Genomic DNA, 25,934 nt, shown 5'->3' with positions numbered 1-25,934 from the left:
CTGTTTATAATTCGTATAGCTCTTTTCTGTAGTAAATAAATTGGATTTGTGATAGTTTTGTATGTGTTTCCCCACACTTCCACACAGTAAGTTATGTATGGAACTATTAGAGAACAGTACAAATTATGTGTAATGAATTTGGATTAAGTATGTCTTTCGTTTTATGCAGATATTTTAGTCTTTAAGTAGTTTATGTGTGTTTTCCAACATAGTTTGTGGTCTATAACAACTCCCAAAAATGTGTTTTCATAAACTCTTTCAATTTAATATTGATAAGATAAGATAGAAAAGATACTTACTACCACATTTAAAATTCAGGAGAACCCAGGAGGGACCATGTTAGACTCAACAGAGGGAAAATGTTTGTATAAACAGGCAATGATAAACCCGACTTTAATTTCCAAACCTGTCTTAATCATTTTTGGAAGGAATAATTAAATATTTTACAAGAACAGTTTACTTATCCACATCTCATTGAACGCCACCTTGTGGTCAGAAACTAAAACACACCAATGACATGTCAAAAAAATCAATCATAATACTGTTTGATTCCACAACGTTTCCACAACTGCTGTTTCTGTGGCCAAAAAAAGAATCACGTGAGCTTAGAATGATAAGGTTCTATCTCCGTTTAGGGTAGTTCAGAGATATTGAGCGTCAACGTTTTTACATTCCATTATGTTTTGTGAGATGGAACCTTTGTATTTTATGAATTACTAACTCAAAAATGTCAACATTTAAAAAATAACACCACACAGGCATTAATAAACACCTAATGGATCAGATTATGTAAAAAAAAAACTCAATTTTGACAAAAATGGAGATAGAACCTTATAATAATTCTAACGTCACAATCAGTCTCTGACACAATCACTGTGGAAGTTACACTGTGCAACCATTGTTTTCTAAAATGTCCATGTTCCTTCTCTGTAAGTCTCTGGTCATTTCCCAGACTCCCCTTGGATCTTCTGCAGCAGGTACTCCATCTGAAGGTTCAGGTTCGGCTGTCCTTTCTTTGTCTTTTTGCTCAGCATCTGAAAGTTCTCCATTTTCTTCTGCTTGTACTTCTGAATAGCCTCTTGTTTCTGTTGCTTGATCTTCAAGAATTCCTAAGAATAGAATAGAAAACAAGACCACTTACTGTAAGCTGTACTTTTGAACAAGGAGAGACATTTTTCCTCCTTAACACTTGCGGTCAAAAAAAAGGTTTGACCTAGAACATACTGTCCCTGAGGGAGAGCCCTTTGAGGAACATTTCCAGAACTAAAGGGTTTCTTCAACGTTTTCTTCCACAGGCAACACTTCTTATTAACAGTGTTTTATCTCTAAGTTATTTTCTAAGATTGCAGGCTTAAATAAACTCCTCGAAAAAAGTTTGGAAACGTTATTTCGGTCGATTATTCCTCCCCTTTAATAATACCAATTGGTATTACACGTTTAGCTGTGTTGCTCCTTCCACGAATGCATGATCCTTACAAGTTGTACCTCGTTGTAAAAGTGACTAATCAGGCTTTCCAACGATATAAAATACAGTACCAATTGGTATTATTAAAGGGGAGGAATAATCGACCGAAATAACGTTTTCAAACTTTTTTTGAGGAGTTTATCTGGGCACATGAAGGTGCTGTTTCCCAGATTAAGTCCTACTAAACAGCAGACATTGCATTGCAGAGGAAGTCCTCCTTACCTCTTTCTTATTTGCACGCTGTTCTATGACATTCTCAAACTCCTCCTTAGTCTTCTGATAGGAGGTCTTCCGTAGCATTTTCTTTTTGCTCCGATTACTCATAGGGAGACTGAAAAAAGACATTTCCACACTGTTAGAAACCTCCTTCAATATGAGCTATGCATGACATGTGATAGTGTTGTCCATGCACAGCAAACAGTTATTTCCTACTAGACAAAAACAGCAATAACTCACATTCTGTACAATGCACTGCAAAGGACTATTGCACTTTGAAGCTGACTGAAATAACATACGGCACTGGGGTTTCCAACTCCTGGTAAGCTACGCTGCTGGTTGTGTCCATACCTTTGTTCATGCACTAACACACCAGATCAACTAATTGTGTTCCAATGTTAGTGGGCTGGGCTGGAACAAAACCCTGCACAGCAGTAGCTTTCCAGGATCAGAGTTCAAGAGCCCTACAATGAGAATCAACCAAGGGCGTAGGTTTGCATACGGTAGGGACCATGTATTAGGACCAATGTGTAGGACCAACCACTCATTCGCATTATCTTTGGAGCGAAGCCATTAGATCATTCCGATGTTGCGTCCCTACCAAAGTTGAGACCAAACCTACGCCCTTGGAATCAACTACCGGTATTTGTCCCTAGTGGGCAGGTTGAACTAGGTTTGCTATTACCTGTCAGCCTCTGCTGGTGCCGGGGCCAGAGAGCCAGAGTCAGTCTGGTCGGGGGATATGACATCATCTTCTTCTGTCTTGACAGATATGACAGCAGCATCTTGTGTGTCTGTGGATGTAGATTGGCCCGTTGGTGCGTCATTCAACTCGACGTGATCAGCTTCCTCTTCTACGCGGCCCGCCATTCTACCTTTGGTTCGGTTTATTCGGTTCGTCCTGACCTCCGTTCTCAGTTTCTCCGCCTCGGCCATGTACAGGTGTTTCAGGTGCTCAGGATACTCGTCCCTGTATTGGGATTTCACCTCTGGGTTCTTCCGCCTCTCCTTCCGTAGGAGTTTGTTGTACTCGTGTTTCACTTTCTCCTTCCTTTTGAAAGCGAAACCCTGACCTAAATGTGGAGAAAAAAAAAGACATTGGTTCAACTAAGACTCACTGTCAAACGTAACCACATACTGTGTCTTGTCAATCACAAAAGCACTGGTGAACAAACAGAGCACATTCCAGGGGTTATGATTGATTCATTTCCCCCCAGGTTAGTAGTTAAAATAATAAGTCACATACCTGCTTAAAAGTTAACTGTTTGCAACCATCACACACTCACACTGACGGGCTATCTTGACAGCACATCGTGAGCTTAGAATGATAAGGTTCTATCTCCGTTTAGAATGATAAGGTTCTATCTCCGTTTAGAATGAGAAGGTTCTATCTCCGTTTAGAATGATAAGGTTCTATCTCCGTTTAGAATGAGAAGGTTCTATCTCCGTTTAGAATGAGAAGGTTCTATCTCCGTTTAGAATGAGAAAGGTTCTATCTCCGTTTAGAATGAGAAGGTTCTATCTCCGTTTAGAATGAGAAGGTTCTATCTCCGTTTAGAATGATAAGGTTCTATCTCCGTTTAGAATGATAAGGTTCTATCTCCGTTTAGGGCAGTTCAGAGATATTGAGCGTCAAAGTTTTTACATTCCATTATGTTTTGTGAGATGGAACCTTTGTATTTTATGAATTACTAACTCAAAAATGTCAACATTTTAAAAATAACACCACACAGGCATTAATAAACACCTAATGGATCATATTATGTAAAAAAAAAACTCAAGTTTGACAAAAATGGAGATAGAACCTTATAACTCTAACGTCACGACATATTGACTGTTTTGCATTACACACAGAACACATCAGCACATTAACCAACAAGTCTCGCTGAACGTGCCACAGTAAAGTAACTCAACCTACAGGACATTTCTGGTTTAGAATTATAAGGTTCTATCTAAACATTTCTGCTTGACATCATTAGTCTACAGCTAACTAACCAAGTTACCTTCTGCGACACTGCCATCGAATACTTTGTGCTCGGGGATCCATTTCCTCTTGCCTTTGGCACCCCCTGGTCGAGCGTTAGATTGATTCCTCTGTCCTCCTCTTCCGCTAAATGTACCCTTGGTGTTCGTTTTCTGATTGACTGGAGCCATTTTACTCGATTCTATCAAAAATCGCGATTAAAAAGAAGTGAAGTGTTTACAATTCTCATGCTGCCCTGCATGTGCTTCCTGCTTCTCGTCGCGTTGTCATGACGTCAGTGTCTTCTACCAGACATGACCAATCGATACGAGAGCGAGGGAGGACATTGTGTTGGGTGTGGCGCACGGATACCGTTCATTGGGCTCGATGGATTTTAGGTACACCCAACATGGCCTCGGCGTCAGGATGTGAAAACGATCGTGGTTTATTTGCAACAAGTAATGCCTTAAAATGCTCAGTTCGATGAGAGATCCGTCCATATCCCCACATCATCATACACGTCCACGTTAAGTGAGTTTTCCATAAATGGCATCTCCTATTATGAATTCTCTTGCAGCGATTCATCAAAAAATAGATGAAGTCCAGCGCTTCCTCTCTGTCTCGTTAAGCATCGCCAACGCGCACACGGTGGATTTCTACACCCGCGATGTCTGGGACCAGTTCATGGCCGTGCCACCGATGGAGCTGTTGTCAGCGATCATTTCCAACGACGTCCACAAGAGGGCGCCAGAACACAATTTAAGTCACAGAAACGGTAAGGGTAAGGCCTGATTGTCTGTTCAAAATTCTGGCCTCAGAAAGGTTAAGTTCAATGCACAATTGTGCTTTTTTTTTCTTTTTTTTCCTAGTGTGTCTTGTCAACCTCTGTAGCAGCATTTGGAAATACATCCAACATTTATAGAACTTTCTCCCCTTAGTAGACGAAGCCAAGACCACCTTTGGTTTCTGTGATGACACAAAGCAGCTGGTGGATGTGGCTGAACTCTTAGAGGCCGCCAAGGCTCATTCTCTGCCTGGTCTTGACGTCTGTATGACCAGGAATGAACTACTGCTATTCCTCCGAGAAAACGATGTCGCCTCACCCCTGGAACAAGGTACTGGAACACTAATAATATCATATAATAACAGTAATAAAGTCAGGGGCCTTGGGTCCTTTATAGTCGGGTATATTAATGTATTCAACCGAACATTTTGGTCACCATTGTTACCATAACACTGTCTCTCTCAGGGTCAGCTCAAAGCGTATAATTGCGTTAAGTGCAGATCAGGAGGAGATTGGACGCCAGTGTTGTGGTGATGACATGACTGTGTTCCAGGTGCGGCTGTGGGGCCAGAGGAGTTCATGAACTCTAAGAAGTCTCACGAGGTCCAGGCTATGTCCGAGGTGGTGGACAGTATGGCCAAACGCTGCAGAGTCACGCAGGTTAGCAGACCCAGGTTATTGGCTGTTCGTGACGTTATAATTATAAGGTTCTATCAAATTTTTTGTCAAAATTGAGTTTTTTACATAATCTGATCCATTAGGTGTTTATTAATGCCTGTGTGCCATATTTTAAAAATGTTGACATTTTTGAGTTAGTAATTCATAAAAGACAAAGGTTCCATCTCACAAAACATAATGGAATGTAAAAACTTTGACGCTCAATATCTCTGAACTACCCTAAACGGAGATAGAACCTTATCATTCTAAGCTCACGATTGGCTGTTGTTGTTGTTGTTGTTGTGTTCAGTCAGCATGCTGTAGTGTGGCAACATATTTCGCGGCCGCAAAAAACCCCCATGGAAATCTGTTTTCGTTCACTCTAAATCAATTTTCTCTTTTTTTTTAGTGCCTTAATGAACAACAACACAATGTAACAATGTTTTCCAGTATACTTTCCACAGGACTTACATTTACATTTTCACATTTACATTTTTGGCATTTAGCAGACGCCTTATTCCGAAGCGAGTTACAATCAATACATTTGAATACTAAGCAAGTGAATCATCAATCCACCAGTCGTAGCAGGAAGAGTAATCCAGCTCAGGCCCGGGGCCATTGATAGAAGGAAAAACCTTCTTCTATCACCTTCTTCTAAAACCTTTTTATTTTTTTATTTTTTTACACTGGAGAAACAGAGAAACAGTACAAGGGTTAGGCAATAGACGTTTTTAGGGGACACAGTAGAGGGGAAAAGCGGGTGTCTTCAGGAGACGCAGTGCTGAGGGGCAGTAGATGTAGATGTCTCAGGAGGAGCAGTTAAGGTGTAACCTGAAGAGATGACTTACAAGTTATTCGGACCGTAAACTCTTCTTCTTCTCCCCCCTGGTCCCAGGTGATCGACGTGGGCTCGGGGAAGGGCTACCTGTGCTCCTTCCTGTCCCTCCAGTTCGGCCTGCAGGTCTACGGCATCGACTCCTCCAGCACCAACACCCACGGCGCCCAGGAGAGGAACAGGAAGCTGAAGAAGTTCTCCAGGGCCTACCGGAGGCACAGCAAGGCGGCGGCGGACGGCAGGACTCGGGGAGGGGGAGTGGTGGCGCCCCCTTCAGGCACGGAGGACCAGGGGGACGTTACCCCGAAGGAGGAGGAGGAGGAAGAGAGGAGAGACGAGGTGGCGCAGATAAACGTGGGGGCGGGACTAAATGAGGAAGAGGAAATTACATCATCACCGCCACCTCCACCGCCTCCGATGTTGTCAGAGGACGGGTCCCCCCCGGAGGTGGAGGAGGGAACGTCGGACCTGAACAGCCCAGATCCAGCCTCAGATCCAGCCTCAGATCCAGCCTCAGATCCAGCCTCAGATCCAGCCTCAGACCCAGCCTCGGAGGACGGCTTCTTCAGAGCCCTGTCTGTGGACATGGTGGAGCCCGGGTCCCTCCGCGTCCAGCCCTGTCAGCTGAGTAGGGAGGAGAGGGAGAGGAGGAAGAGAGAGAACCTGGAGAGGAAGAAGGCCCGAGGCGGGTATAACGGTAACAGCGTCCTGTTCTCGCCCCTGACCTCCTACGTGACCGCGGAGACGGAGCTACGAGAGATCATCACAGAACTCGAGGTGAGCGACACTCTTGTGCAGTGGTGTAGTCTAGTTGTTTCTAGTGGGTACACTGTGATTTTCCCCTCCCAAGCCTCATATCGTTCATTTCGGAAACGCCATCAAAATACATCTGCGCTCCCTGTCTAACGTTATATATATCTAACATTACATGTTATAAGGCTGGTCTCTGCATGATAGTGCTGCATTTTGACATATTTCATGTCGCATCTTCCCCCCGTTGATGGTATATGACGCTATAGTCAGCCACATTGGTCCAAAAGTCAAGTGCTTCGTAACACAGACGGGGGGTGAATTTTGTGAATGAAAGTGTGAAAGTTCTGTCACAAAACGCCGTTACGTATCCTCACACATTTGTAAGTGGGTATATGGAAATCCTTGGCCTTTCCTAGTGGGTATACGCCGTAGTCCTGCGTATCACGTAGACTACACCACTGCTCTTGTTACAGTCAGTCAAGGTTGCCATTACACTGTAACCAGGGAAACCTGGGATCTCTACGATTCCGACCGTAGCTTCAGTCGAGGCCATAATGAACGTTTTAATATCTAAACCCACCAGACCTAACGGTAATATAAATATACTTTGTATTTGTGTAGTAGTGCTTTTCAGGACCATTGAAAACATACTTCGAGTGTGTGCGTGCGTAGTGTATAATGTCAGTGATCTGGCTTCTCTGATGCCAGCAGCGACTTTATGCCGTGAAAACGTTATATTTCATTTTCTGAGTCTTCCAACCCCAGGATGCGGTCATGGTTGGCCTGCATACGTGCGGAGACCTGGCGCCCAGCACCCTGCGCATGTTTGTGGCCAAACAGGAGCTCCTCTCTGTCTGCAGTGTGGGCTGCTGCTACCACCTCCTCTCGGAGGAGTTTGATCCCACTAGACAAGGTAATTATACTGCCATGGGGGAAAGGCTTGGCCGCACTGGGGGTACAGTCTGTGTGTGTGTGTGTGTGTGTGTGTGTGTGTGTGTGTACGTGTACACAGTGGAGGCAACACGATAATTGCCCATCTTCACTGGCTTTGTTACAATGCTCTCAAATACCTCCTCTCCTTCTCCTGATTGGCCAAATCCTTGCCTCTCCTTCTCCTGATTGGCCAAGTCCTTGCCTCTCTTTCTCCTGATTGGCCAAGTGCTTGCCTCCTTCTCAGAGGAGAGGCGTTGGAGGAGATGGCCTGAAGCCTCTCCTCTTTGATCTTGTCCTAGAATGCCCTATTGAGAAGAAGGCAAGGAGAGAGAGGACACGAGGAGGAGAGCAGCGACTTTCCACCACATCTCTAATCACTTATGCTAATCGTGCAGATCAATAATCAGTAGGGGTAAACAAGCAACCACATCGTTTATTATAAGTAGTGTTTAATGGCACCATAGTAACTTTCCAAAGTTGATTTCAGTGACTACACGATGACTACAAATGAAGTATACGCTGATGAGTGACGTATTAACACATTGTTAACGTTAACGACACGCTTGTTCTGTGTGTTGTTAATGTTAATGTTAACAATGTGTTAATACGCCGCTAATCACTAAGTAAATCCAGAAAGGCCACAGGGGCTACAGGGCCTTGTGGATTTTTTCTCAGAGGAAAAAACGTAACCCCCAACCCCCCCCCACCCCCCCAAAAAAAACGAAAAAAAACTTTCCTAGAGTTCCCCCTGCGTGCTGCTACCTCAAAACCCATTGGAAGAGAAGGTCATAGGGGAGGAACGTCAGGCCTCCAATGTGTTTTGAGGAGGAGGCGAGGAGAGAGAACACACGAGGAATCAAGGAAGGGTTTTGGAGAGTCGATCCCTGTAATGCCTGGGGACTGCCACTGCCCACAGCCGCTCCCACCGCTGCAGTGAACACATGGTTTCCATTGTGTATAGGAGGCCCAGCCAGAGCCAAACTCTTACTAAAGACCTACACTGCCCTTCTCTTGCTCGCTCTCGCGCTCGCTCTCGCGCTCGCTCTCTCCCCCTCTCTCTCTCTCTTTCTCTCTCTCTCTCTCTCTCTGTCTGTCTGTCTGTCTCTCTCTCTGTGTCTGTCTGTCTGTCTTTCTCTCTCTCTCTGTGTCTGTCTGTCTGCCTGTCTTTCTCTCTCTCTGTGTGTCTGTCTGTCTGTCTGTGTCTCTCTCTCTCCCTCCCTCCCTCTCCCTCCCTCCCTTTCCCTCCCTCTCTCTCTCCCTCTCTCTCTCTCTCTCTCTCCCCCTCCCTCCCTCCTTCTCCCTCCCTCCCCCCCCCTCCCTCCCTCTCTCTCCCCCCCCCCCCTCTCTCTCTCCCTCTCTCTCTCTCCCTCTCTCTCTCTCTCTCCCTCCCTTCCCCCCTCCCCTCAACTCAAGGAGGCTTGTAACTCTTCCACAGCCCAGACCTCCCCCCGTTGTTTTTATGCTAATCATAAGTCTGTCACTGACGGCCCGTCTACTTTGTCACTCTCCTCCAAAGCCAAGGGGCGTATGACGTTGTAAAAACACGTGCTAGTCCATAGACCAGTGCCATTACCAGTGCATGACGAGTTCACAGCCAATAATATTGCCCTCTGTAGATTCAGTTAAGAAAGAGAAAAGAGACACTGCTGGAATCATTGAATGGATTTATAGCTTCAGGATAACAGTTTAGGGCTTTGAAAATGTGATATTTTCGACTGTCTTAATTGAGAGGGATTGAAATGGAAATGATTTGTTCAACATATTCCGACTCTCCATGGACATGGAGTTCGTATTTGCAGTCATCTTACACATAATCAAAGCAAAAAAAAAGAGAAAAAAAAGTGTAGAATCATGACATCAAAAGGGACTCAAACCAGTGCAAGATGTCACTGTTCTTTTTACCACGCATATTCAGTACCGACAAGTTTCTTACTGTCATAACTCGTGAGCTTAGAATTCTAAGGTTCTATCTCCGTTTAGGGTAGTTCAGAGATATTGAGCGTCTACGTTTTTACATTCCATTATGTTTTGTGAGATGGAACCTTTGTATTTTATGAATTACTAACTCAAAAATGTCAACATTTAAACAAAATAACACCACACAGGCATTAATAAACACCTAATGGATCAGATTATGTAAAAAAACTCAATTTTGACAGAAATGGAGATAGAACCTTATAATTCTAACGTCACGAACTATCTTCATATAGGACATAGTCGTGCCTGAATGTAACAATTCTCTCGTTGTATTTCTATGACCCTGCTCTGCTTCCCCCCCCCCTCCCTTTAATGGGGTTTGAAAACGACGTCCATTGTCTCTAATGACAATCCCTGCCTGCTTTTAAAGAGTGATCCCGCGCCCGTCGGGCGAGAGCTGCTTACTATCACGCCGTCCCTGTTAACGGTGTGACCTCGACACCGGGCTCTGTCGGGGCCCTACGTCTCGCGAGCCGCGTCGATGACATCAGAGCGTTTTTGATTGAAAACACTCGGGGAGCGCCTGCGGGTCCCCCTTGCACGCTTCTCCCCCTCTCTCTCGGCCTGCGCAAAGCATTCTGGGACGCCGGCCAAGCCCTTGCGGTGTACTACCTCACCCTAAAAAACGGGGATCCAAAACCACTAAACAGCCAAGAGTTTGAAGGATGGGGGAGATCCTTAAGACGTATAGGAAGGCATCCATCGCCGTCGTGTCATAACGGAACCGACGCTAGAGACCGGCTTGTCGTGTCTGTTTGCGTTTCCTATTCTTTGAGCCTCCGGCACCTGGCGTAAACACCCAACCCACTGATTTAGGATCAGGACTTCCCCAACCCCCTAGCCTCAAACTCTACCATTTTACCCTCAGAAAACAGAAACTAGCCTCCGTCTCAGCCTCAGTTCTTAAGGCTGTTCAGTGACACACAGAGCTAAGACGCCCTAAAGCCACCATTGTCCCTGTGCGCTCGGAACAAACAGACGCCCCTGTCGCACGCTACTACGATATTAGAAACATTCCAGTTGGGAGACGAGGAAAAGAAGGGGCAGGGGAGGGCGATGCCCTCCAGACAAGGCGGTGGTCAGCATGGCTGAGATTAAGGCTAGTGCGTTAGCGTGCTAGCATGTGTAAACAGCCCCTCTACCGCATATTGTAAGCTAGCCGTCAAACTGGAAAGGGAAGCCTGTCTGCTTCAATAGACTTAAAGGGGCTAGCCGCTGCTGCTAGCATGTGTTCAGCTTCAGCAGGTGGTAAGTGTAGCACAACGGCTAATGGGCTAATTAGCGTAGCGCTTGTGTTCTCAGGTTTTTGTCATGGGGGGGTGGGGGGGGACTTTAAAGCGAGTCCCGAGGCCCCCTCTGAATAGCATTAATGTTGCTCTTCATGCTCTCTCTCTCCCGTTGGACTTCTTTCATAGCCCTGACCTCTGCAGAAACTGACTCTGTTAGAAATAATCATTTTTAAAAAAGACTTGTCAAGAACTGTCGCGTTCGAAACCCTTCCAGTCAATGTGTATAAAAACAAATGGTTCTGTCAGTTTTTGACATGGCAGGTGTTAAATCGGTGTGTGTGTGTGTGTGTGTGTGTGTGTGTGTGTGTGTGTGTGTGTGTGTGCACAGAGTGTCCCAGCAGTGTGTGTGGATTCCCCATGAGCCAGTACCTGAGGGACCAGGCCTGGTTCTGTGGAAGAAACGCCAGGATGTCGGCCTGCTTGGTACGTCCGCCTCAACATACGACATGATACTTCATACAGCCAACTATCAGTCATAGTCTAGGAGTACATATTCATACACACAGCTATTTATCTACGTACAGTATATATTCATACACTACAGCTATTCATCTATGACTCCATCAGCAATCCGTTTGACCTTTACCGCCCCACTTCCTGTCAATGCTTGTCTACAGGGAGAGATCGCTGCTCTGTCAGCATTTCCTCATCGAAAAGCAGTTTTACACACGACTAGTCACACCAACCCACTGGTATATATATATGCTTATTAGGCAAGTACCGTAAGCATATGTGGCTGATTTCTGTGGTGAGACTCCTAGCCCTAGTTTACAGTTGATTGGAATGTCCACCTTTTTGCGACCATGAGAATGTGACAGTTCAGGTCACGGGTTGTCCACCAACTCGTGACGTTAGAATTATAAGGTTCTATCTCAATTTTTGTAAAAAAAATAGTTTTTTACATAATCTGATCCATTGGGTGTTTATTAATGCCTGTGTGGTGTTATTTTTTAAAATGTTGAAATGTTTTAGTTAGTAATTCATAAAATACAAAGGTTCCATCTCACAAAACATAATGGAATGTAAAAACGTTGACGCTCAATATCTCTGAACTGCCCTAAACGGAGATAGAACCTTATCATTCTAAACGGAGATAGAACCTTATCATTCTAAGCTCACGAACATTCTGGAGTTTTAACTTTTGTAAAAAAGCAATGACACGATCTCTCCGTTCTCTTCTATAGGCTCTGGAAAGAGTTACAGTCGGCCAAGGGGTAAGTGCAGTATATTATCACGTCAATATATGAACACAGAGTCAATTTGTAACTGCCCATCAGCACCAGACCATAGGTTCTAGTTCCCCTATGACCATGCTATCATCTGTAATAATAACGGTTCACTGCATTTCTGGCGATTACAAATTCACTCCTGTCGAAGCTAATCAAAGTTGATCGATGATATTATTACATCCAGAACACAGCCCCATATGTGCGTACCCGCACTAAGTCACTAGATCGTGTTTTTATTGTCCACATTCCAGGGTGAAGTCGATACGGATGTGTGGCACCAAACTGTACCCTATATTTCACAGAGGGATTTAAACGTCAAGTCTGATTGGCTGTTTCTATAGGTCTATCTGAGCTGTACGCTGCGGTGTGCCGGGGCCAGACCCGACACGTGATCCGACCCTGGCCATTAATAAAGAATGCGTATGAATATTAATGTAATCACAAGGAGATGGACTGCGTGTTTAAACCACCGGCGTACTCAAATAATACCCCAAAAAAGTCTGATTGGGCACTTTGTATGGAGGTTAGGAGATCCTCATGGAAAATCTCCCCGATTGTGTTCGAAACACACACTCTAATCATTAGCAGGAAAAGAACAAATATCTGGAGGAAAGACCCCCCCCCCAAAAAAAGACAACAAAAGGATCTTTGTTTTTTTTGGCTGTCCCACAGATTCAGATGGAGTCCCTCTTCTACAGAGCAGTCCTCCATGTCATTCTCAGGGACCACTACAGCGCCTTTAAAAGGTGAGTTCACTCTTTCTTGTTAGAGGACGAATTTCCCCCCCCCCCCCGTAAAGCTGTGTTACCATTAGGGATGCTCCGATCTGGATTTTTGGGGCCGATACCGATCACCGATTTTTTTCCTCAAGATCAACCAATACCGATACCGATTTTTTTTAAAATACATAACTGTCGGCCTACTGACTGGATAGCCTACATATTTTTTGCTTTTTAGACAAAAGCTCTGATCCATTAGGCACCAAGCAAACGCAGACCCATTTTTATGGCATAGTAAAAGTCTGGCCTATCACCCAGTTAGGGCCTGAAGCCCAAGTCAGTCGATATGGCTGTATAAAAGACATCATAAACGTGGCCTTCATGGTTTACATACTGTTACGTCCTCCTATGTTTTCTGTTCAGTTATCTGTCTTCCCCAGGAAAAAAAAAAAAAAGATCGGTTTTGCGATCGGCCATTTTTGCCGATCACCGATCGAGTCATTTGGAGTGAAATCGGCCGATTTAAATCGGTAGCCGATAAATCGGAGCATCCCTAGTTACCATAGCAACCACATCACAACAGATGCCCCGTTTGGTGGCTTGCCCGGTTGTGACAGAGCTCTTCAACAGTTGCTTCTCAGCTGTTCAAGGCTGATCCTCTTTTTTTCGATGTTTGCGACGGGAAAGCTCCACTTCCCCGTGTGCTGAGTCACATACAGTACATTCAGCCGCGGTACTATCGTACTGCGGTACTACCGTACTACCATAACATCCCATACAAAGAGTAGACCTACTCCCATCGCCAGAGTGGAGTCAGGAAGTCATTGGGGGGAGGGAGAGAGAGAGAGAGAGAGGGAGGGGGGGGAGAGAGAGAAAGAGAGACACAGACAGACAGACAGACACAGAGAGAGAGAGAAAGACAGACAGACACACACTGAGAGAGAGAGAGAGAGAGACAGACAGACAGAGAGAGAGAGAGAGACAGAAAGAGAGAGACAGAAAGAGAGAGACAGAGAGAGAGGGGGGAGAAAAAAAAGGCACATGGCCTACTACTACACAGTGTCAGTGATTGTCTGTTGAGAGGGGAGAACAAGTGAATCAGAACGGCTGTTCGCGTTGAAAACCTTTCCAGTATACCGAACGCTCACGTTCCTTTGAGAGTGGGGAGGTACCTAACCCTCTGTAGCGCTCACACACACGATGACAGGCTGAATGCTCTCACTGACAGCCCCCCTCTCCCCGTCGACAACGAGGGGACTGAGTGACATCAGTATCACACAGCATAAATGGTGGAGCGGATCACATCACCACCTCGCTGCTGTGATGTTTGTCTACAGGGGAGAGGGGGGAGAGGGGGGGGGACTGTTTGACTGTTTCGCTGCGGTTGCCAAGGTGTTGTAGCGAGGGCGGGGGAATAACACAGAGCTGCCAGAGACACGGGATGAAAGGGAATCAAATGCCTGTGACTTAATAACAAGTGTGTGTGTGTGTGTGTGTGTGTGTGCGCACATGTGGGTGTCTGTCTGTCTGTCTGTCTGTGTGTGTGTGTGTGTCTGTCTGTCTGTCTGTCTGTGTGTCTGAGTGTGTGTGTGTGTGTCTGTCTGTCTGTCTGCCTGCCTGTCTGTCTGTCTGTCTGTCTGTCTGTCTGTGTATCCTTGGCAGTGAGAAGCGTGTGGGGAACATCTACTCCAAGTCCACCTCCTTCGTGGACTACGTCCGGAGAGCGCTGCGGAGGCTGGAGCTGGACGAATCACGGGTCAGTGTGGGGTCAAGGGTCAAGGGTCAGTGTGGGACTATCGACAAATTCAGGACTTTTTCTAATTCAATTCAATTCAACTTTATTCGCCATGTGCAGTGCACTAGGAACATTATTTGGTATTCTACCATACTAAACAAGCTACAGTACATACAACAACAAGACGACAATACTCAAGACAAAATATACAGTACCAATATGAGTGGATATTATGAATAAATACTGTACAACTAAGTGCAAGAACATGTCCTCGGTGGGAAAACACACGGCAGTCGTACAACTACGTACATCAGGAAATCGTTCCCTAACGGTCTGTAAGGACTAACCCTAAACCTTGATGAGAAAATGTCAACGTTCACCGCTTGATTCAAGACAGGCTTTTTGGCATCATACTGTTGCAATTCGACAGACAAAAGTAATTATCTGTAACGGTTGAAACGTTGAATAGAATCCCTGAGCAGTTCAATGTATTCGGTTGCTCTAAAATCGGTTTTTGAAACTGACACATGGACTTTAAAGGGTTCTTTAGAAAATCGGAAAATGGTAAATAGACATTTGTGAAGTTCTGCTCGGAGTGATTGATCTCTCGGAGCAGGGGATCATGGGTAAGGCATTGTTAAACGCTCAGCGAGTGCAGAGATTAGGTGGAGATGTCTCACCTGACTCCCCGAGATAAGGGAGGGATCATATTTCTCCCCTGTTGCTGGTAAAGCCTCAGATTAGAAGCTTCTATTGTTCTGTGTTATCTTGTCACTCACCTATCACCTCAGGGTATAAATCTGTTCTCTCTCTCTCTCTCCTTAACCGTCCACCCTCCTCTTGCTCCCTCACTTTCCTCACCTTTTCACCTCTTTCTCATCTCCTCCCCTCATCCCCCCCCTTCCTTCCCTCCCTCCCCCTCTCTCAGCTCTCGGACAGTGTCATACAGGGTTACCATGACACCTACAGGCCCAGGATGTGTGAGATGGAAGCCTTCAACATGGTGGGTCCTTACAACGTTACTACGGTGTTATTGAGTGAAGTCTCCCCCATGGCTCTCTTTGTCCCGCCTTTTGTATGGCTGAGGAGTTATTAAGCCTTATTAAGCTGGGTTTACGCCCCTACACTACCCCTTACAATGACTTGTGTAAAGTGCTCTGAGTGAAAAACGTCCATGTGTAAACCTAGAACTAGAACGCAGTTGGATCGCAGCACATCACGTGAGATCTTCGCAGGCCTCAGGGTAGTCACCCAACTCCCCAAAAAATACGCTGGTTGTAACCAAACCTAGTTTTTTTTTTTTATGTTTTAAGATCTGAGCTTGTCAAGATCTCAGTGATGTGACTGCCATGCCTTGTGCCGTGTTCCCCTTTGTTAATTGACTGTACCGTTTTGTCATCGATCTGATCCCGTTGAAATGCACACTGAGCCCTGTGTACCTCTGAGCCCTGTGTACCTCTGTTCTCCTTCCTGTTTACTGGGTCTGTGTTTCGTCTCCCAGCTGAAGGTGACTCTGGCTCCCTGCATCGAGGGTCTGATCCTCCTGGACCGTCTCTGCTACCTGACAGAGCAGGTACAGTAAAGTAAAGTAAAGTAAAGGCCCTCGACCCCCAATGACAGACCTCAGAGCCGCCGTCTAATGATCGCAAGGTTGGCAGATCAGCGGTTCGAGCCCCGGCTGGCCACATGTCAAAGTGTCCTTGGACAAGACACTGAACCCCAAATTGCTCCCAACGAGCGGGCCGACCAGCGCCTTGCATGGTAGCTTGCCGCCATTGGTGTGTGAATGGGTGAATGAGAGGCCGTTGTAAAGCGCTTTGGAATAAGGCATAGCTATATAAGTCAGTCCATTTACCTCAGACACACCACCAGAGGCCTCTCAGTCACCTTGTGACGTTAGAATTATAAGGTTCTATCTCCATTTTTGTCAAAATGTAGTTTTTACATAATCTGATCCATTAGGTGTTTATTAATGCCTGTGTGGTGTTATTTTTAAAATGTTGACATTTTTGAGTTAGTAATTCATAAAATACAAAGGTTCCATTGCACAAAACATAATGGAATGTAAAAACTTTGACGCTCAATATCTCTGAACTACCCTAAACGGAGATAGAACCTTATCATTCTAAGCTCACGACCTGGCTTTACATTTACATTTTTGGCATTTAGCAGACGCCTTATTCCAAAGCGACTTACAATCAATACATTTGAATACTAAGCATGTGAATCAGCAGTCCACCATTCGTTGCAGGAAGAGTACTCTAGCTCGGGCCGGGGGCCACTGATAGAAGGAAAAACCTTCTCCCTATTATCGCCTTCTACTAAAACTTTTTTTTTTTTTATTTTTTTTACTGGAGAAACTGAGAAACAGTACAAGGGGGGCAATAGAAGTTCTAGGGACACAGTAGAGGGGAAAGCGGGTGTCTTTAGGAGACGTAGTGGTGAGGGTCAGAAGATGTCTCAGGAGGAGCAGTTAAGATGTAACCTGAAGAGATGGGTCTTCAGTCTACGACGGAAGATGGGTAGTGACTCTGCCGTTCTGACAGCCGTGGGGAGCTCATTCCACCAGCGGGGAGCCAGTGTTGTGAAGAGACGTGATCGGGCAGCCCGACTGCTGTGTAGACTGCTTCCTCCCCTTACTTCATGCTCACTGAAAAGGTCCTACTCTACTCTACTTCGCGTGCACTGAAAATATGGGCTGGGTGATGAAGCAATATGCAAGAAACGTTCGAGTATTCGTCAATGTGATTGGAGACCAGAGCAGACACTAAAGGGAAAGGCTGTGTAGGAAGGCAACTGAGACCAATCCAACTACATGAGTCAACATTTCTCAAAGAGAAGCCACGATGCTCTCCATTCCCTCCTCCCTTCTTTCATCGTCTTCTCTCCATCCCACTCACACACACACACTCATACACACACTCACACACACACACACACACACAAACACAGCCCAGATGTGCTGTAGAGTCTCGTTGTGACATCCAAAACCACACAGTGCGAAACCACGCGTCTCTTTTTAATTTAGACCGTAATTACACCATGTGAGCGTAACTATGACAACATGACCTCAGCCATCATGCATGGGATCCATTGTTTCACACTCAACCACACGAGGGACTGGGGCCACACATTGTTGCACTGATTCCAAATGTATGTGTGTCACATTGGCAACGGGGAAAAGAAGAAGGTCTTGTGTCTGTGAGCGGTTTCAGTGGCTTCTTCAGATAGACGCCGAGACAATGGCCAGGCTATCCTATATACTGTATGTGTCGCCATTTCAGTCGCGAGTTCTGAGGAATTGGATGTTCTGATTGAAGACGCCGTCGTTTAGAAACCTCAGGTTGTCTGTCAGTCAGACCGTGAGAACGTTGAGAAGTTACTGTACTGCGTTTTCTGAGGTGATTTTAGGGGCAGTGGCGATATCACATCAATTCAGGCGAGAGGCCTACTCGACTAAATGGTAAATGGACTGCACTTATATAGCGCCTTTTTTGCTGCTCCAAAGCGCTTTCCAACGGCCTCTCATTCACCCATTCACACACACATTCACACACCAATGGCGACAATGACTAGGACTTCTTCTCCGCTTATGTCCATCCCTCCAGGCACATATATATTCTCACTCTCCTATTACGGGTCAGAAGTTTGAGTTTTTGATTTTCCCATTTCCGGAGTGAGAACATTGCTTTTAACATGAAACCTCGTCTAAAAACCTTCAGCATGCGCGGACACCCAGACATGCCGCTAAGTGATCCTTGCGACCATATCTGAGGAGGTTTCAAAAGTTCTCGGCCAACGTACCATAACATAACATTATCTCCCCTTTCATAGGGAATCATAATTTCGATGGAAGTCATACTGGGTGCGCTCAGTGTAACACAAGGTCCTCTCAGCTCCTATAACTCCGCTGTATATTCCTCTCAGGGGAGGCGGGGGGATGTAGGAATCGGAGGATGGGCTCATTGTAATGCAGACACGTGTATTTGATCGCGTTCCTCGTTCCGTTGATTCCATGCCTTACAATGAGCCCCGTCCTCCGATTTCTACCTCCACCAGCCTCCCCTGAGGCTACGAATATACAGTGGAGTTATCCTTCCCTTATTTGTCTCTAGGTCTCCGTGTTTTGCCGTGCGTTAGAACATTAAAGGGCCTTTGTGCCTTGTTACATTACCTTGACGACAACTACGCGAGTCCAGAGAAGCCGGAGTGGACAACGTGAGAGTTGTCGTCCGCTCCATATAAAGGTGGTGTTTTTTAGGTCGCTTATTAGGTTGTAAAATCCGACACTGGCGCTCCCCGGCCAAAAATATCAAGTCAATCTGTGATTCGAGTGATCATGACGAATCACTGATTGTCCGCAGGCTGGGAGAGAGTAAGAGTTTGATTACTTGTGGAAATGCATCTGATCCCCCCTGATGGGAATATGGAAGAGAATCTAATCATGCTGATTGTTATCCTGGTTCAACTGAGTGTGAGTGTGTGTGTGTGTGTGTGAGAGTGAGAGTGTGTGTGTGAGTGTGAGCGTGTGTGTGAGCGTGCGTATGCACGTGTGTGTGTGTGTGTGTTCGTGTGAGCGTGCGTATGCACCTGTGTGTGTGTGTGTGTGTGCGCGTGTGTGAGCGTGCGTATGCACGTGTGTGTATGTGTGTGCACGTGTGTGCGCGTGTGAGCGTGTGTGTGTGTATGTTGAAGAAGACTCCTCAATGTCTGTTTATAATATTTATTTAGACAAAGATGTCAACACCCTGATGGTGAGAATACAGGGTATGAGTAAATACAATTACCATAACAAGACATACATAACAAGATATAAACAAACATGAACGATTACTGTTCACCAAAATATGATAACAAGATACATATAACTAATAACAGACTTACGTATAACAGGCAAACACGTCCTAAAGAGAGAGGAGAAACACCGTGTATCCTCTGACCACCTGGCATCCACAATGGCAGCCACAACTTCTCCTAACTCTAACCTCTTAACAGAGAGTACTAAACACATAACCCAATACTATCGCCCCCTAGCGGTCGGGAGTACACTCCACCCTGCATCCCCCCCAGACCGGGGAGCCACGAATCCACGTGGGTCCACGGGCTCAAATCCATTGGCCAGACTCAGCTTCATATCGCTTAGGTGGCCTCCTAGCACGGGCCGGCCGGGCGGGCCGCAGTGGCGACGGCGCAGGAAGAGGTGTAGCGGGAGCCACACCAGCGGGAACTAGGGGCGCGGGGAGAGACGACGAAGGCCCTAGCAGAGAGGGGCCCAGAACAGCAACACGGGGCCCATCCGTCCCCAGCCGGGCGTCACCCTGGGGCACCACTGGACCAGAGGGGGTAGCTAGGGGCAGAGAGTCCAGGGAGGGAGGAGGCAGGGGAGGCGGCGACGGCAGCCGCTGGGTACATGGGGCGACTGGCGTGTAGCCACGGAGGAACCGCCGGTTGCGCAACGTCAGGCGTCCTGAGCCATCAACTCTCACCCGATACTGATCGTGGCCAAGCGACTCCACCACCACCCCAGACCTGTCCCACTTATTGGGGCTCGGGCCCTGCTGATTCTGGATAAACACCCTCTCACCGAGTGCCAGAGGGCGAAGTGGTCTTGAATGAACCCCCAGAGACTCGGTGGTACGGGACATCCGCGTACGAAGGGCATCCTCCTTCACAGCCCATGCCTGACGCCAGAGAGGACGGATATGCGGGTTCGAAAACTTCTCCAGCCTGTTAACGAAGGAGAGTGAACCTCGAAGGGGGTGACCGAAAATGATCTGTGCTGGTGAGAGGTTGCAGGCTGGTGTGTTACGCAACTGTATCATCGCGCGCAAGAAGCGATCCTGGTCGAGACTGCCCGCCGGGCCACTGTTGGACATCAGAAGCCGCTTCGCAGTCTTAACAGCGACCTCCGCTCTCCCGTTAGACTGTGGGAAACTGACGGAGGACACACGATGCCTGATCTGCCATAGGCGGAGGAAGTCCTGAGTGTGGCTTGCCATAAATTCCGGGCCGCCATCGCTTGAAAGCTCCTCAGGCACCCCAAAGGTCCAAAAGAATGAGCGGAGGTGGCGAACAAGGCCAGCTGCGCCTCCAGCATCAGTCCCGGCCGCAGCGCCCAGGACCTCCACCCAGCCTGAGAGCCGATCCCCGACGACCAGGTAGTGGCGGCCCCCGTAATCAAAGAAGTCAGCAAACACTGCCTCGAACGGGGTGGACGGTGGCGGAGATGACAGAGGGGGCGTAGCTGCCTGTGATGGAGCATTGCGGTTGCAGTCCGCGCACCCGGTCCTGACAGTGCGGATATCCCCAGACATCCCAGGCCAGTAGACTATGGCCCGGGCGTGCTGCTCCATCGCCGAAACCCCCTGGTGGGCAGCATGAAGGTGTCGAAGGACTCTCTCGCGGAGGGATAGGGGAATCACGACGCGATCCTGATACAGCAAGACCCCGTCCTGCGCATAGATGGAGTCACAGACCGGCGACAAACTCACCACGGCAGGGTCATGCGCGTCCACTCCGTCCCCGTGCTCAATCATGTCCAGCAGGCGGCCGAGGCATGCGTCAGCCGCTGTCTCTTGCGCGAGGAGGGGCCAGGAGACGGCGCCGAGCTCCTGAGCATCGATGCAGATGGAAGCCATGAGTGCCAACTCGACAGTGTCAGGCACGCCTGGCGGTTCCAGGGAGAGGCCGCTAGCCGAGCCCGAGGGGGAAGGGTGCCTTGAGGCAGCGTCAGCGGCATGGTTGCTCACGCCAGGGAGGTAAACAATCTCGAAACGCCATGGGAGGGTACGCTGTTTGAGCCTGAACAAGCGTGAGTTTGTGATCTCGTCGAGTGTGCGGTCCCCGAAGATCTTCACCAGGGGCTTGTGGTCGGTGACCACGACGAGATCGTCGCATCCCTGCGTGAAGTATCGTGCCTGCTCCAGGCCCCAGGCCACGGCCAGGGCCTCCCCTTCGATAGCCGCATAACGCTGCTCCGCGGAGGACAGGAAGCGAGACCCAGCGAGTGTGATTCTCCAACCTCCCGGGCAGCAGTCCGGCACGCCCGAGGCACAGCTGCAATGCTGTTGGAGAAGGAAGTAGCCAATGCCTCGCCTGGACCAGTCGGGGCGGAGGCAGGTGCGCTTCTGCATGTCAAAGATCTCTACACCTTCGCGAATGGCCCCAATTATGGCATGCTTAGACGCCTGGAAGGCCTCCTCCAGCTCGGTTGACCATGCAAACTTGCAGCGTGGGCTGAGGAAGGGCTTGAAAGGAGCCATAGTATCGCGCAACTGGGCGTAGTTAGTCACTTGATTGACAAGGCCGAACCAGCTTCTGATATCTGTCGTGGAGACCGGGCTGGGGAAGTCCCGGATGGCGTCCAGGTATTTGGGAAGTGGCTCGATGGTAGCGTCCGACACCCTGAAGCCAGCGAAGTCCACGCTCCTCTGCGCAAACTGAAACTTGCCCGGGTTCAACACGACGCCTGACCGCCCGACACGTGTCAGGAAATCGATGGTCCTCCACCAGTGCTGCTCCAAGTCGGTGTCGTAGTGGACCGTGTCATCCACACACCGTTCCTTGCGTTCAAAGTCTGAGAGGATGGCGTCAAAACGGCGGTTGTAGCCATCACCCGACGAGAGGAAACCCTGTGGTGCCCTGGTGTAACGCCACCGGCCAAAGGGAGTGATGAAAGTTGTCAGATGACGGTCAGACTCGCGCAGTGGCACACTGTGATAACCATTCCAAGCGTCCGTGACTGTCTTCCAGGTGCCCTTCGGGACACGACGTGCGAGGTGGAATGGGGACTCAGTGGCGAACGTCTCACGCTGGCAGAACTTATTGAGAGGGGAAAGGTCCACGGTCCTGCGGGGGGACCCGTCGTGCTTCCGGGTAACCACCATCCGGTGGCACCATGTAACCGGTTCGCCGTACGGCACACGCTCGATGACACCAAGGGCCTCGTCCCGGAGAAGGTCGTCGTGGACCTTCTGCTGCCAGTGGAGAGGCACACCGGCTGCGGTGTGGCACGCTTTCGGCGCGGCAGCAGGGTCCACATGCATCTCGACGGGCGGCCCCTCCATGCAAGGCAATGCCCGATGGGGGCACGTGTTAAATGTAGATGAGGCATACCTCTCAATCAACCACCCCTTCATCCGGCTATTGTTCTCAGGCTCGCAAGAGAATGGCAGCGCCGCAAGAGAATGGCAGCGCCGGAGGGACTGCACGCTGTGGACACGAGCACCTGGCGTCATGGGGGTCACTCGGGCCGTCGCAGCCGCCGTTGGCGGACTTCAATGCATTAACAGACAAGGGCCGATCCGGCGAGGAAGGGGGGGCAGGATCGTGCGTGTCCCTGGGTCGCCCCGCACCACCTGTTGGGAAGTCCTTAGGCAGGAGGCTGAGGTTGAGCAGCGACTCATAGGAGAGGTACATTCCCCGGACCGAGCTGCTCACATACACCATTGAGCGGCAGGACGACACCTCGCCGCCGTTGGAGACCGCCGAGAGTGTAGCAAAGAATGCGCCATCAATGGCTATGGGGGAGCGATTTGCAGCCGAGAGGCTGAGGCTAACAGGGCGCAGGTCGTCACGCGAGAATCCGCAGGACAGGTACTCCTCTAACGACCAAATGTCCGACTGCGCACCTGTGTCTGCGATGGCGGACACCTCCACCATGTTCCCCGAGGGCCGACAGCCGGCGCCGCCCCCCTGACCCACCGGATTGTCAATCGAGACGGAGATCAGTGCCCGGGGGTGTTCCCTCAGCCTGGCCCGCCTCCATTCGCCCTTGGAGAAGATATGGTGCTCGAGTCTGAGTGGTGCCGTTGTGCGGCGCCGACGATGGTTCCCGTAGTGTCGATCTGGGCGCGCCTCAGACTGAATGACCGAGAGCTGGGAGATTGGCTCCGACTCCAGGGCGGCCTGCTGACCGTTAGACGGCGTCCGCAACCACACCTCGGATCCCATGGTAGCCTGCTGACCGTCAAATGGTGGCAGCCGCCGCTTGCGTCGACGGGCCTTGAAGCAGTCGACACAGAGCTGGTGAGGCCTGATGTTCCATCCGCGAGACCCCTCTGTAAAGACATGGAACGTATTCTGACACCCTGGGCACACGGCTCGTTTTGCCACCTCAGCTGGACTCGGGGCCAAGGAGGGGCTCCGCTGTGGGCTTGGCTGTGGGTCCTTCCTCAAGCGCTGGAATGAGGAGACAGCCGACAGGGCGGATGATGGAAGGGCGTTACGAGCCATCTCCTTGCCCTCGACGAGCGCGACCACATCATTAACGGGCTTCAGAAGAATGTCAGGCGTCCCTAACGCCTCGCGGCGTATGTCCGGGTCGTAGATCCCATTAACAAGGACATCGCGGATGATGTGATCAGTGTAGCTCACACTCTTGCCACACTCGCAGACAGCCACGTAAGAGCACGTCTCCGCCTTCCCACGCACTCTGGCAGTAAAGGCGCGGAATGTCTCATCGCGTTCCTGGCGCAGCTGAAGCAGCTTTGTGCGCAGGACGCATGTGGCGACCGGGACAACGGCCAGCAAGCGCATAGCAGCAAGTAGTTCCTCTAGAGTCCCAGAGGCGACGTCCGGGTCAGCTTTCAACAGGCTGTCTCCAAGTTCGATCCCCGCGCACTGAAACAGCTGGAACGGGGCCTGGGCCGCTCCAATGCCCGACCCCGCCCGGAAGACCTCCCACCGCCGGACGAACACGTTCCACTCCTCCGTTGAGATGCCGGTGTCAACCCTAGGCCGCTCCATCCTCGGGCCTCGGGGAGCTGGGGTCTGAACCGCCGCACCTCGATGGAAATGTCCATGGTTTGTCAGCAAGACGATGGCGAGTGCTTCGGACACGTCTCTGGTCTCGAAGTCGCAGCCGGGGAAGGGGCATTCTACCTTCATGGTGTTGACATGAAGAAGACTCCTCAATGTCTGTTTATAATATTTATTTAGACAAAGATGTCAACACCCTGTGGGTGAGAATACAGGGTATGAGTAAATACAATTACCATAACAAGACATACATAACAAGATATAAACAAACATGAACGATTACTGTTCACCAAAATATGATAACAAGATACATATAACTAATAACAGACTTACGTATAACAGGCAAACACGTCCTAAAGAGAGAGGAGAAACACCGTGTATCCTCTGACCACCTGGCATCCACAATGGCAGCCACAACTTCTCCTAACTCTAACCTCTTAACAGAGAGTACTAAACACATAACCCAATACTATCGCCCCCTAGCGGTCGGGAGTACACTCCACCCTGCATATGTGTGTGCGAGTGAGCGTGCGTGTGTGAGCGCGTGTGTGTGTGTGTGTGTGTGTGTGTCTGCCCCAGCGCATCTGTTGGTAGCAGCGTGTGAGTGTCTGCTAGCCGGGGCAGGTTGTTGAATCAGCTGTGAACACCAGGCAGGCGTCTCCAGCAGGGGCAGCGAGGTGCCCAGCCAGCTAGCCCCGCTAGCCCAGACATGCTAGCATGCTAGCTAGCTTCACAGAGGAACAGACATGCTAGCTTCACAGAGGAACACCGTCCACCTAACACAATATTTGCACAGATGTGCCGACTCTGGGGAACAGTCAGGAAGACCTCTCACAGAGAGAGCAGCTCTCATCTGGGCCCTGCTTCACGCTCTGTTCAAAGACTCACGGTGTGTCTTCTAAAGGGGGGGTGGGAGGGGTTGGGGGGGTGGATCTTGGATCTCTTTCTTGACGGGTGTGTGTTTCTGTCGTGTTTCTGCTTGTGTGTTTACAGGAGGGTGTGTCGTTCTCCGCTCTGGTGCAACTGTTTGATCCGCTGCTGTCACCGAGATGTTACGGCGTCGTGGGAGCGAAGGCGCTACCCAGGGTAGCGTGAGATCTGGAGAAGAAGACCTGTCTTGACTTTTTTGGGGGTTTTGTTTGTTTTTAAATTGCCAGGAATTTTTAGTGTTTTTTTAGCAGCGTTTTGATCTGATGACGATGGCACCATACCCTACTGAATACAGGTGTCGGTTTTGACGTTATTTTCTCTATTTTCACTTTCTCTGGTTTCCTGTGACTGTGCTGACTGACGCGTGTATTATTGTCCACATCTGTATCTCCATAATAAAGCAATATTAGAAGAAAAAAGTTCCCAGTGTTTCAATCTCCCTCCCTCCCTCCCTCCCTCCCTCCATCTCCCTCCCTCCCTACCACGGTCTGTCTTTTCTCCCCAGCCCGCTGCCTCGGAGGACCAAAAACGTTACGACCACATGGCTCGACGCACCTGGAAAAGCCATCCCTCCCTCTCTGGTTTCTCAGCTCCGTGTTTTATTGACTTAATTATTTATTTTAGTGCGGCTCTTGAGAGAACAATGGCTTCAGGGCCGGTAAAGGGGTCCAGGGGCATTTTTGGATTAGG

At 48.8% G+C, this 25,934-nt stretch overlaps 2 protein-coding genes across 2 annotated transcripts; one reads left to right on the top strand and one right to left on the bottom strand.

Moving 5' to 3' along the window:
- Nucleotides 1–333: 333 nt before the first annotated feature.
- Nucleotides 334–3,904, bottom strand: ccdc59 (coiled-coil domain containing 59). Its single transcript, XM_080537607.1, has 4 exons — nt 3,685–3,904; nt 2,367–2,754; nt 1,688–1,796; nt 334–1,109 (listed from the first exon to the last, which is right to left on the bottom strand). The coding sequence occupies exons 1-4, from the start codon at nt 3,833–3,835 to the stop codon at nt 942–944; spliced, it is 816 nt and encodes a 271-aa protein (XP_080393733.1). The 5' UTR covers nt 3,836–3,904; the 3' UTR covers nt 334–941.
- Nucleotides 3,905–4,190: 286 nt separating this feature from the next.
- Nucleotides 4,191–25,409, top strand: mettl25 (methyltransferase like 25; the record flags this gene model as incomplete). Its single annotated transcript, XM_080538275.1, has 12 exons — nt 4,191–4,419; nt 4,583–4,759; nt 4,982–5,088; nt 5,981–6,697; nt 7,439–7,586; nt 11,201–11,295; nt 12,057–12,086; nt 12,774–12,847; nt 14,483–14,576; nt 15,484–15,558; nt 16,057–16,128; nt 25,308–25,409. The coding sequence occupies 12 exons, from the start codon at nt 4,191–4,193 to the stop codon at nt 25,407–25,409; spliced, it is 1,920 nt and encodes a 639-aa protein (XP_080394401.1).
- Nucleotides 25,410–25,934: the final 525 nt, after the last annotated feature.

This window comes from Nansenia antarctica, assembly GCF_963989245.1.
Source record: "Nansenia antarctica genome assembly, chromosome: 8".
In the NCBI taxonomy this organism is placed as follows: domain Eukaryota; kingdom Metazoa; phylum Chordata; class Actinopteri; order Argentiniformes; family Microstomatidae; genus Nansenia; species Nansenia antarctica.
Note: the sequence above shows the minus strand (reverse complement) of the source record. Positions and strands in the feature narration are given on the sequence as shown.